The sequence below is a fragment of the Cervus elaphus genome, chromosome 6, assembly GCF_910594005.1.
Source record: "Cervus elaphus chromosome 6, mCerEla1.1, whole genome shotgun sequence".
In the NCBI taxonomy this organism is placed as follows: domain Eukaryota; kingdom Metazoa; phylum Chordata; class Mammalia; order Artiodactyla; family Cervidae; genus Cervus; species Cervus elaphus.
Window position 1 is genome coordinate 4,732,743 of NC_057820.1, and position 12,462 is coordinate 4,745,204.

The 12,462-nt window shown below is 51.1% G+C and overlaps 1 protein-coding gene across 1 annotated transcript in view; it reads left to right on the forward strand.

The window, feature by feature from the left end:
• Positions 1–2,627: 2,627 nt before the first annotated feature.
• The window catches only part of LOC122696621 (epididymis-specific alpha-mannosidase-like), a 40,827-nt gene continuing 30,992 nt past the window's right edge, over positions 2,628–12,462 (forward strand). The window contains exons 1-4 of the mRNA XM_043906881.1: positions 2,628–2,650; positions 2,739–2,955; positions 4,395–4,541; positions 7,270–7,375. Coding sequence (XP_043762816.1) covers positions 2,628–2,650; positions 2,739–2,955; positions 4,395–4,541; positions 7,270–7,375 — 493 coding nt within the window. The remainder of the gene's footprint in view (positions 2,651–2,738; positions 2,956–4,394; positions 4,542–7,269; positions 7,376–12,462) is intronic.

Here is a 12,462-nt window from a genome sequence, read left to right on the forward strand (position 1 = left end):
AGGCTGTCAGGAGGTGTGCACTGGCCTGCTCCGGGGATGAGGGGCTGTCTCACACAGTGGATGGAGGTGGAGCTGGGAGGAGCCGCTGAGCTGAGCTTTATATGCCGTGCTGTGGGTATCACCCACGTCGTCCATGTTAGGAGGGGGCAGCCATGTCCATGACAGTTACATCCCTGGGTTCTTTCCGCCAAAGATCAGGAGCTCCTGCTTTGTTCCCAGTCCTGATCCAGCAGAGGACAGAGTGAGCCCATGAAGTCTGTCTGGTGGGTGAGAAGGGTGTGGGCCAAGCACACAGATTAATACAGAATTGTATTCTTCAGTCAATGCTATGGAGGTGGGATGGGAGGCCCAGAGAAAATCTCTCAGAGATGGGGAGAAATAAAGGTGGAATAGCAACCTGCCAGACAGGAAGTGGAGGAAGATGCTTCGCAGCAGAGGGAACAGCACTTGCAAGGGCCTGACCTGGGAAAGGGCCCGACCTGCAGGGAGGCCCTGACCCTGCAGCTGTGGTGCTGGGAGGACGGGGCTCCTTCCAGGCCAGGACACGGCAGAGGAAAAGGGTCGTGAGGGTGGGGGCAGTGGGCCTTCCAGCAGCGTCAGGATGGACTGAGCAGAAGAGGGGGTGGGAGCTGAGGCCAGAAAGGCAGAGGGGACAAGTGCTGGAGGGTCCAGCTGCAGGCTTCGGGTCAAGTTACAAGAGGGCAGACTCGTGAGCTATGGATGGTTGGAATCTAGAGGATGCAGGGCTCCTGCTGCTGGGGGGAGGCGCTTGGCATTGGGTGCAGCCCCAGGTAACTTGCCCATCAGGTCACACACCCTAGAGGACAGACAGCGCTGATGTCACAAAGAATAGGTGGAAATGGTGCTGGTGGGTCCATCTTACAAGCTCCCATGCAGCACGGGGTAGGGTCAGGCTGTTCCTTCTCTGGAACACCCAGCCCAAGTCGTGCTTCACACTCTCATGAGCCGCTATGGCCCGGATCAGGAAGAGGTCACAGGCTGCACGCCAACGTGTGACCCTGGGCACAAGCTGGCACTGCTGGGGGGTCCTCAGGGACCACGTGTTCTTCTCACGGTGCTCGGGTTCAGTTCATGGTGATTCTCCTTGGAGCCGAACACATGTGCACCGGCCCTTTTGCTTGACAGCAATTTGCTGCCAGGCACCAAGGTCATGGGTCCCAGAAGCTCAAGTAGCCTCTTCCACTGGGCTACTGGGCATGACAGAGCCTGACCCAGAAAAAACCGCTCCTGTGCTGAAGCCTGTCCCTGCAAGGAAATGCTACCTTCTGTTGAAGGACAAGTGTGTTAGTTACTCAGTCATGTCTGACTCTTTGTGACCCCATGGACTAAAGCCCACCAGGGTCCCCTGGCTATGAAATTCTCCAGGCAAGAATAATGGGGTGCATAGCCATTTCCTTCTCGAGGGGATCTTCCCTACACAGGGATCGAACCTAGGTCTCCTGAATTGCAGGCGATTCAGGTCTCCTGAATTTACCATCAATGCCAGAGACGTAAGCGATTCAGGTTTGATCAATGGGTTGGAAAGATCCCCTGGTGGAAGGCATGGCAACACAGTCCAGTATTCTCGCCTGGGGAATCCCAGGACAGAGGACCTGGAGTCCATAGGGTCCCAAAGAATCAGACACAAGTAAAACGATTTGGTAAGCACCCAGTGAAGGAGAGCGAGCCCCCGAGGCTGTCAAAGAATCTGCCCTGAGCCCTAACTCTCCAGGGGCCTTCCGGTCTCCAGATCTGTGAGATGGGATGTGTCTGCTGGTTAAGACCCAAATGGGAGGAAAGTCCAGGTCAAGTCAGGTCAGATGGGTAGCAGGGAGGGGATGATACAGGAAGGATAAAGACCTGCTTGGAGACAGTGTTCTTCAGATGTATTTGCTGGGGGAGGGGACAAGGTGGCCAAAAGGGAGAGTGAGTCTCAGGTCGGGCAGCGACAGAAGGAGCCGCTCAGGCATTTGAAGGTCAGACAGCAGAACCCACTCCCAGACCCCTGCTCCAAGTCAGGGTTACAGAGAGCCCCAGGCAACACTCTGGCCCCTGCAGGCTGCACCGCCGTGCTAGCCATCCTCCAGGAAGGAGACCCCGCTGTTGTCATCTCCCGTGAATTCCCTCTCGGGTCCCCAGCTCTTCTAAGGGCATCCCAGTTTACAGACAGGCTGCTGAGACCTAGGGAGCTTAGGCATCTTGCCAAGGTCACTATCCATGATCCAGACCTAATTCTGAAATTTTCAGACCTTCTTGCTGCTCCACTAGCTGTGTGACCTTGGATAGTCAGGTCCTATTTGTGAAGCCAACTTTCTTACTTAAAAGAGATGACAACACCTATTGCAAGGCTCAGTCTGGGGATTTCATGTGAAGGAGAGTGTATCAGGGTAGGCTTCCTGGTGGTGGCAGGCCCCACACTGAGAGTTAGGATTTGCAGGGCAGTGTGAAGGAGCCAGTCCAGTGGGTTGGGGGCAGGGATGGGTAAGATGCCCAGTGGGAAATACTGGGAGAGGCCTAGGGAAGGGGCATGAGGACCGGGGTGAGGGGAGCCAGAGGGAAGCTGGCAGGCTTCCCTGGGGAGGTGGTGTTTGGGGTTTGGCTAAAGGTGGATGGTCAGGAAACCCCGGATGGGGCAGAGTGCTGCAGGGCAGTGAGCAAGGGCCCCCGCCTGCACCGCTCAGGTGACAGCCTCTGTGTGGGCGTCACTCCTGGTCTCCTTCCCGCTCCGTCCACCAAAGGGCGGTGGCCCCATCGGCTGGCAGGAGGCGGGCCCTGCAGGCAGGCAGACGTCCTCCAGCCCCTGTGCTGGCCAAGGGGATGGAGCTGCAGGGCTGGCTGCCTCTGCTCCTGCGGTTGGGCCTGATGTGGCCCCTGGGGGCTCCTTCTGAGTCCCGACTGAGGGTATTCGTGGTTCCACACAGCCACATGGACGTGGGCTGGCTACACACCGTACAGGTAGGTGCCCCGAGTGACCCCTGCACACCTCTTGAAGCTGCGGCTCTTTTTCCATCTGAACTCCAGAGTGGGTTTGTGTCCTGGGTCTCTGCCATCAGGGCTCTCGGCCTGGGGTCCATCACTATCTGGCTATGGACTGGCTGAGGACTGCTCTGGGGGCTCAGATGGTGACGAATCTGCCTGCAATGCAGAAGACACGAGTTCGATCCCCGGGTTGGAAAGATGCCCTGGAGAAGAAAATGGCAACCCACACCAGTATTCTTGCCTGGAGAATGGACAGAGGAGCCTGGCAGCCTATAGTCTATGGGGTCACAAAGAGAGGGGTACAACTGAGCAACTAACATGGACTGGCTGTGGGCACGGGTGAGAATGTGCTCCCAGCCGCAATTGATGGAAAGTGTTCCTCAATTATTCATTGAGTGAATGAATGAACCAGGGCTGAGGGAAAGAGGGAAAGACTGATTTCCATAAGTTTCTGGTGCAGGTAACTGAAATGATTACCCAGGCCTGTGCAAGCTCTTTCTGGAAGGAGGAAGGAAATAAATGAATAGGACCACTCTGTAATCATGGATACAATAGTTTCCATGAGACGTTAATAAGTGAGTCGCTCACTTTAAAGGGAGTCGGGCAGCAAGAGGCCCTGGGGCTGAGTGTTGAGTCTGGTCCCGGCTCACTGGGCAGCCTCTGTGGGTGGTCACCCACCTGCGTGTGGAACTGCTGACGTGTGGGAAGCAGGCTCATCACCCCCAATTGACAGAAGGGACACTGAGGCCCAGGGTGGGGTGCTGCCCAAGTCAGCAGACATAGCCGCCTTGCCTGCTAACACCCTGCCCAGGGCTCCTTGCATTCCTTTATCAGCATCCGGGCACCACGGTGAGCCAGCCTGACCCAGATGAGAGCAGGCTCAGCTCCATCCTGGGGGCTCCCAGCCTCAGGGGAAGAGATAGATCCAGAGAGACGACTCCAGGGGTCAGCTCCTCTCAGCCTCAGCCCTTGACACACACTTCCCCATCACTTCACCCCAAGAAGGCCCATCTGAGTCCCTGGACCTCAATCCCGGGGCCCTGTTGTTTACTGGTCTATGCTCCAAGGCAGGAGTGGTCATCATGCCCCTGTGGGCTGGGCCGGCATGACCCTCTGTCTCATAGAGTGTCCGTCCCCTCATGACTCTCTTCAGGGGCAGGCTCCCATCTAAGGGGGTCCGCCCGGGTCCTTCTCTCAGTGCAGGGCTGACTGCCCATCTAGCACAGCATGGACACCGGGCTCCCTTGTTTGAGGAGGAGGGGGAGTCTAGGGCAGGGCCTGGGGCAGGCTGGGTGGGAGTGTCAGTGGACCCCGGACACCATGTCTCCCTGCACATTCCTCCTCGGTCCCTGGTCCACGCCCTCTGGTTTCCCCCACGGGGCTGGAGTGATGGTCTCTCCCCCTCCCCACCCCAGGAGAGCATGCAGGCTTATGTCACCAACGTCTACAACACCGTGGTGGAGGAGCTGATCCTTGAGAAGAAGCGCAGGTTCATCGCTGTGGAGCAGGAGTATTTCCGGCTCTGGTGGGATGGCGTCGCCTCGGATGAGCAGAAAGGCCAGGTAACGCTGCCCTCAGGGGGTCCTCACCAGGCAGCTGAGAGCAGATGCCTTGGGGGTCCTGGGGATGACCCTTCAGGAAGCTCCTGGGTTGTGCTCTGTGTGGCCAGGGCGGGGCTGCCTAGACCAGGAGGCCCCAACCCGGCTGAGCTGTGCCCAGGGTCCGTTTAGTACAGGTTTGTGGTCAGCCCCACGCCCAGGGGACAGGGTTGTGTTTGATCGTGCCTTTATGGTTCCTCCTGAATAACTGCAGCTCTGGCAGCCCAGCCGGGCACTCAGCTGGTGAGAATGAGGTCCCCTCTGACCCTGGGCAATCCGGGCTGACCTGTGTCCACACCTTCTGACTTCATTTGTCAATCTGCATGGACCCATGGGCCCCGGAGCCCAGGACCAGCCAGGGTGCAGGAGGCCCTGTGGATTAACCTCCGGGGCTGATTAACTCCATGTCCAGGGGGTCAGAGGTCCTGGTCCAAGGAGGGACAGCCTGGGGCTAGGGCCTCCCCTCATTCCCGGTGTGATCACAGGTGGGGCTGGCTCTTCAGCTGCAGGTCCCACATTTGGAAGCAGGAGTGGCCTTCCTCCTCAGAGAGGCTGTGCCTAGAATGTGCCCATGGTGTGAGCACCCAGGGTGCCTCAGGGGTGTGGTCCCCTCCAGGCATCACCTGCCCTCAGAACAGTCACCAATGGTGAAACTCAGAGGCTCAGCCACCTGCTCAAGGCAGAGAGCTCAGACAGTGAAGCTGGGTGTCCCCCAGGCCCCCAGAGGGGATGCGAACCTGCAGCCTGTGGAGCCGAGAGGACGAGACTCCCATCTGACGGGCTCTGCCGCGAGCCGGGTGCTGGGCTCAGGTCTGTACAGGTTACTCTACTGACTCCTCCCACAACCCACATGGTGAGGACACTGATCCTACTGCACAGAGCTGGTCCGGGTTCAGAGAGGGCAGGCAACTGGCTGAAGGTCACACAGCTTATAGCTGACAGCTGGGTTCTGGGTCAGTATTGTGAATCAAAGCACAGCTCTCTGGGTGTCCACTGGGCAGTTCTTCCTTCTTTTACACGGACATCCCCAGACCCAAGTCACTTAATCCTATTCTCACGGTAAGATGTGTGCTGGCTAAGACCTAGACAGGCAACTCAATAGTATGTCCCTGTTAGCTAGAAATTTTCCCTGAGTTGTTTGGGCTGAATCCCAGTGTCTGAATGGTGCCCAACATGAAGCAGGTGCACATTTACAACAGTACATGGTAGATGTCATTCCACATTTCTCAAATGAATGATCTGCAAAGACAGTACTTTCAGATCAAATCAAAGCCACAGTCTCCCAGGAGCGTGATGTGCTCAGTGTCACAGCCCTTGACTGTATGTATGTTTCCACTCTTCCCTTCTTTCATGGATATATTTTATCATCCACACCCTGAGGTTTGCGGGATCTTAGTCCCCCAGTGAAAGTGAAGGTGAAAATCGCTCAGTCGTGTCCCACTCTTTGAGACCCCATGGACTGTATCCTGCCAGTCTTCTCTGTCCATGGAATTCTCCAGGAAAGAATACTGGTTTGGGTAGCCTTTCACTTCCCTAGCGGATCCTCCTGAACTAGGGATCAAACCTGGGTCTCCTGCATTGCAGGCAGATTCTCTACCATCTGAGCCACCAGGGAAGCCCAAGAAGTAATCAAGGTCACGTCCTCGGCACTGAAAGTATGACCTGCGTTCTGGACCACCAGGCAATGCTTTTCCTTGGTGTACTTTAAAATATTTGTTAGCCAATCATGTGACAAATACAATCTGAAGACCACTGTACAAAATAAGTAGCCTGAAATCCTCAAAACTGTAAATCTTCTGAAGGCAAAAGAATGGCTCAAGAAGTATTGTAAATTAAAGAATGACAAAGAGAGCTGATCCCAAAAGCAAATCATGAGCCTAGATTGAATCTCACATCAGAGAAAGGCCATTAGTGGAACAAGTGGCAATATTTGAGCAAAGTTTCTTAATTCAATAGGAGACTTATGAATAGGGATTCCCAAGTGGCTCAGTGGTATACAACCTGCCTGCCAATGCAAAAGACACAAGAGATGTGGGTTCGATCCCTGGGGTGGGAAGATCCCTTGGAGAAGGAAATGCCAATCCACTCCAGTATTCTTGCCCAGAACATTCGATGGATAGAGGGGCCTGATGGGCTACAGTCCATAGGACTGCAAAGAGTCAGCCACGACCGTGTGACTGAGCACACATACACATATTATTAATGTGAAATATTCTGGGTTTTGACCATTACATAGCAATTGTAATCTTTTGTTCTTATCAAAAGCATACTGAAGTATTCAAATAAAGGCATGCTGTTGCTAACTTGTACTTTTAAAAGGCTTAGGAAAAACATAATATGAGTAATGACATGTGGGAGTATTTAGGGAAATAGATAAAAAAACATTAGCAATCACATAATCTGGAGAAGGATTGATGGGAATTTTGGGTATTTTCCACAAGTTTCCCATAATTTTGGCATCATTCAAAAACAAAAGGTGTGGACATATATACCTGTGTATATGCCTGACGAAGCAGCAGCCAGGGCCAGGTGCTTTCTCAGAGCTGGACACAGTGCTAACCAGGACAGAATAAATGAGGCTGAGGAGTTTGAAGGAAGGACCACAAGATGCTATAGGCATGTGCCCAGAAAACACAACTGGCTCAGCCCAGGGGATGTAACCTGGTCTTTTTTCTCTGCCCTCCATGCCAAGGTCCGCCAGCTCGTGGCTGAAGGTCGCCTGGAGTTTGTCCTCGGAGGCCAGGTCATGCATGACGAGGCCGTGACCCACTTTGATGACCAGATCCTCCAGCTCACAGGTTCGATTACCCTTCCCCAGACAAGGGTCCCTGTGGCCTCCTGTGGGGCTGGGACTGGGTGTCTGAGCCCTGGACCTGGGCTCCATCCTCCAGTCTCGGCAGGAGACTGGCCAGCCAACACTGGTTGTTGGTGCCGTGTTCATGTCTGTGACCTGAGTGCAGAGGGTAAGGGTGTGGATTCTAGACCAGCCGGCCTAGCTATCTCCTGACTCAGCTAATTCCAACCCTGTGACCCTGGGCAAGTGATGCAACCTCTTTAGGCCTCAGTTCCCTCCTCTGTAAAAGTATTTGACAGTGATGGAAGATCTACCTCAAACGGTGTTATGAGATTAAATTGGGATAATTCCAATAGAGTGCAGTGAGTAGAATTTGTATTGTTGTTCAGTCTCTCAGTTGTGTCTGACTCTTTGTGACCACATGGACCGTAGCATACCAGGTTTCCCTGTCCTTGACCATCTCCCAGAATTGCCTCAAACTCATTGAGTCCATTGAGTCTTTGATGCCATCCAACCATCTCGTCTTCTGTCACCCTCTTCTCTTCCTGCCCTCAATCTTTCCCAGCATCAGGATCTTCTCCAATGAGTCAGCTTTTCATATCTGGTGACCAAAGTATTGGAGCTTCAGCTTCAGCATCAGTCCTTCCAATGAATATTTGGGGTTGATTTCCTTTAGGACTGACTCATTTGATCTTGCTTTCCAAGATTTTCAAGAGTCTTCTCCAGCACCACGATTTGTAAGCGTCAGTTCTTTGACACTGGGCCTTCTTTGTGCTCCAGGTCTCACATCTGTATGTGACTACAGGTAAAACCATAGCTTTGACTATGTGGCACTTTGATGACAAAGTGATGTTTGCCATAGCTTTTCTTTCAAGGGAGGCTTTAAGTTTTATCATATAAACTCCCCAACCTGCTAAATGCAGCCTCAGGCCTCACTTTCTGACTGCCTGTTCCTTCTGCCTCCTGCTTCCCTTGACCTGCTCCCATAACAGAGCCTCCTGTGCTTTCAGAACAAGGTTTTCTGTTGCTTCCACCCAGACTCAGCTGAGGAGGCTCATGGTCCAGGCACTCTCCACTGGGGCCACAATACTCGAGCACCTCCCATCTTCACCATGAACTACAGATTGCTTCCACAGTGATCAGTGTCTGATTCTTCTCTGGGTCCCCAGGACTTAATCCAGGGCTGATGAGGGCTGGTGGGCACAGAGGGAAGGAGTAAGCACTGACCCGTCCTCCTCCAGGTGTCCACAGCAGAGGTATCCCTCACCTCTGGTCTTAGCCCACGATGCCCACTGTCCTGAACACCCCAGAGCTGACCCTGCTGGCCTAACCACAGCAGCCAGAATCCAGGCAAAGACAGGTTCCCATGATGGGGACAGGAAGGGCTGTGGACCCCTGGATCCTCCTCAGGGGATTCTCTGGGGCTCCATTTCCAACACCAGCCAGGCTGCTGTGACCCTAGATGATGGGTCTGACTTCATCTTATGATGACCTCCTGTTCTAAGAACAAGGCATTCACTTAAATCCTTCGGTCCTTCAGTCCAAGAGGCAGTCCTAGAGATGAGGGGTCTTACAAACTCCCGCTCATTGAGGTCCAATTTGAGGCTCAAAAGTTGCTGAATCTTACCCGAGTCCTGCTGCCAGCAGGTGAGGGTCTCATTCTGACCAAGCCTGGCTCAGTCAGTAAGGTGCTTGTGAGCTCAGCCCCTCTCCCAGGGGGATGAGCCAAGTGCTTGCCCATCTGCTTTCTCCTGGGGGCCTCTGAACAGCCTGGTGGCAGCTGGTGTTTTTCAAAGCCCCGTTTTCAAGATGAGGAAACTGAGGCACAGAGAGCTGCAAGGATGTCCATGCAGCCAGCAGTCAAACTGGACTCCAGCCAGGTCCATCTGGCCCTGTCTGTCTGTAACTTGTGCCCCCAGGTATGGGGGTGTGTGTGTAGGGGGCCGGGGTGTGCATCTTACTTTCAATGGGGTCTTCTCAAACCATCATCCCTGATTTCCTGGACCACCACCCGTGGTTGTGTCCACAGTGTGCCGTGTTTCTCTGATGTATTGGGCGGGTCATGCTGGACCACACCTCACCGGTCCTGGATCCATTCCCTCCTCTTCACCTTTGTTGAGCCCCTGCTGAGTGTCAGGCCCCTGGGCAGGAAGAATGAAGCAAGGAGGTCACCATGGGCTCAGGTCTAAGGTCAAGATGATTTCCCAGGTAGGGGTCAGAATGGACAGAATCTTGTTGGGAGAGGACAGGCCTCTGACCTTCTGCTGCTGTAGCACAGCTTCTCAGGCGTGTCTTTTTAAAAAAAATTTATTTAACTTTAATTAGAGGTTAGTTGATTTATAATATTGCGTTGGTTTCTGCCTTATGTCAACATTAATCAGTATGGATGGTGATTGCAGCCATGAAATTAAAAGATGCTTACTCCTTGGAAGGAAAGTTATGACCAACCTAGACAGCATATTAAAAAGCAGAGACATTACTTTGCCAACAAAGGTCTGTCTGGTCAAGGCTTTGGTTTTTCCAGTGGTCATGTATGGATGTGAGAGTTGCCTGTGAAGAAAACTGAGCACTGAGAAATTGATGCTTTTGAACTGTGGTGTTGGAGAAGACTCTTGAGATTCCCTTGGACTGCAAGGAGATCCAGCCAGTCCATCCTGAAGGAGATCAGTCCTGAGTGTCCATTGGAAGGACTGATGCTGAAGCTGAAACCCCAATGCTTTGGCCACCTCATGAGAAGAGTTGACTCATTGGAAAAGACCCTGATGCTGGGAGGGATTGGGAGCAGGAGGAGAAGGGGATGACAGAGGATGAGATGGCTGGATGGCATCACCGACTCGATGGACATGAGTTTGAGTAAACTCCGGGAGTTGGTGATGGACAGGGAGGCCTGGCGTGCTGCGATTCATGGGGTCGCAAAGAGTCGGACACGACTGAGCGACTGAACTGAACTGAACTGACTGAATCAGTATACACATGTCTGGTCCCTCTTGAAACTCCCTCCCCATCCCACCCCTCTAGGTTGTCACAGAACACTGAATTTCAGCTCCCTGTATCATATAGCAAACTTCCACTGACTATCTAATTTTACACATGGTGATATATAGGTTTCAATGCCGTTCTCTCAATTCATCCCGCCTTCTCCTTCCCCCGCTGCGCTCACGGGTATGTTCTCTATGTCCGTGTCTCCACTGCTGCTCTGGAAACAGGCTCATTGGTACCATCTTTCTAGATGCCATATATATGTGTGTTAATATATGATATTTGGTTTTCTCTTTCTGACTTACTTCACTCTGTATAATAGGCTCTAGGTTCACCCACCTCATCAGAACTGACTCAATGCACTTTTCTATGACTGAGTAATAGTCCATTGTATGTGTGTACCACAGCTTCTTTATCCTTTCACCTGTTGACAGACATCTAGGTTGCTTACACATCCTACTTACTGTAAATGGTGCTGCAGTGAAAACTGGGGTTCATGTGTCTCTGTATTTCTCACTTTTTTCCCTGATGAGTCTCTCTAATGGATGGTCAGTTTTGTCTATCTTCTTAAAGAATCAGCTTTTAGTTTTTTTTTTTTTAATCTTTGTTATTACCACCTTCATTTCTTTTTTAATTTGTTTCTGCTCTGATATTTATGATTTCTTCCCTCCTACTAACTTTGAGTATGTTTTGTTATTCTTTTCCTATTTGCTTTACATGCCAGGTTCGGTTGTTTATTTGATGGTTCTCTTGTTTCTTGAGACAGCCTTGTTTTGCTGTAAGCGTCCCTCTTAGCACTGCATTTACTGAAACCCACAGGCTTTGAGTGGTCGTGATTTCACTGTCATTTGCCTCTAGGTATTTTTTTATTTTTCCTTGATTTCTTCAGTGATCTCTTAGTTATTCAGAAGCATATTGTTTGGCCTCCATGTGTTTGTGTTTTTTAATAGATTTTTTTCCCTGTAATTGACATCTATTCTTATAGCATGTGGTCAGAAAAGATGCTTGAAATGATTTCAGTTTTTAAACTTCACCATGGTTTGATCTGTTACCTAGGACACGATCTATCTTGTGCATATTCCACGTGCACTTGAGAAAAATGTGAAATCTACTGCTTTTGGATGAAACGATCCAACTGATCCAATGTATCATTTAAAGCTTCTGTTTCCTTGTTAATCTTCTGTCTGGATGATCTGTACCTTGGTGTGAGTAGGGTATTTAAGTCACCCACTGTTATTGTGTTACTGTTGATTTCCCCTTTAACAGTTGTTAGCATTTGCCTTATGTATTGAGGTGCTCCTCTGTTGGGTGCATACCTACTTATAATTGCTGTATCTTCTTCTTGGATTGGTCCCTTGACCATTATGTGGGATCCTTCACTGTCTCTTGTAACAGGCTTTATTTTAAAGTCTATTTTATCTGATATGAGTATTGCTACTCCCACTTTCTTTTGATTTCCATTTGCATGGAGTATCTTTTTCCAGCTTTTCACATTCAGTCTGTGTGTGCCCCTAGGTCTGAGGTTGGTCTCTTGTAGATAGCATGCACACGGGTCTTGTTTTTGTATCAATTCAGCCAGTCCCTGTCTTTTTGTTGGAACATTTAGTCCATTTACATTTAAGGTAATTATTGATATGTGTGATCCTATTATTATTTACTTTCTTGTTTTGGGTTTCTTTTAGGTCTATTCTTTCTCTTGTGTTTTCTATGTCAGTTCAGTTCAGTTGCTCAGTCGTGTCTGACTCTTTGCAACCCTATGAACTGCAGCACGCCAGGCCTCCCTGTCCATCACCAACTCCTGGAGTCCACCCAAACCCATGTCCATTGAGTTGGTGATGCCATCCAACCATCTCATCTTCTATTTTCTGTCTAGATAAGTTCATTTAGCATTTGTTGAAAAGCTGCTTTGGTACTGCTGAATTCTGTTAACTTTTGCTTGTCTGGAAAGCTTTTGATTTCTCCTTCAAATTGGAGTGCAGTCCTTGCTGGATAGAGTAATCTTGGTTGCAGGTTCTTTCCTTTAATCTACAACCTGCAGATTTAAGTCTATCCTGCCACCACCTTCTGGTCTGCAGAGTTTCTGCTGAGAGATGTGCTGTTAGCCTTACGAGA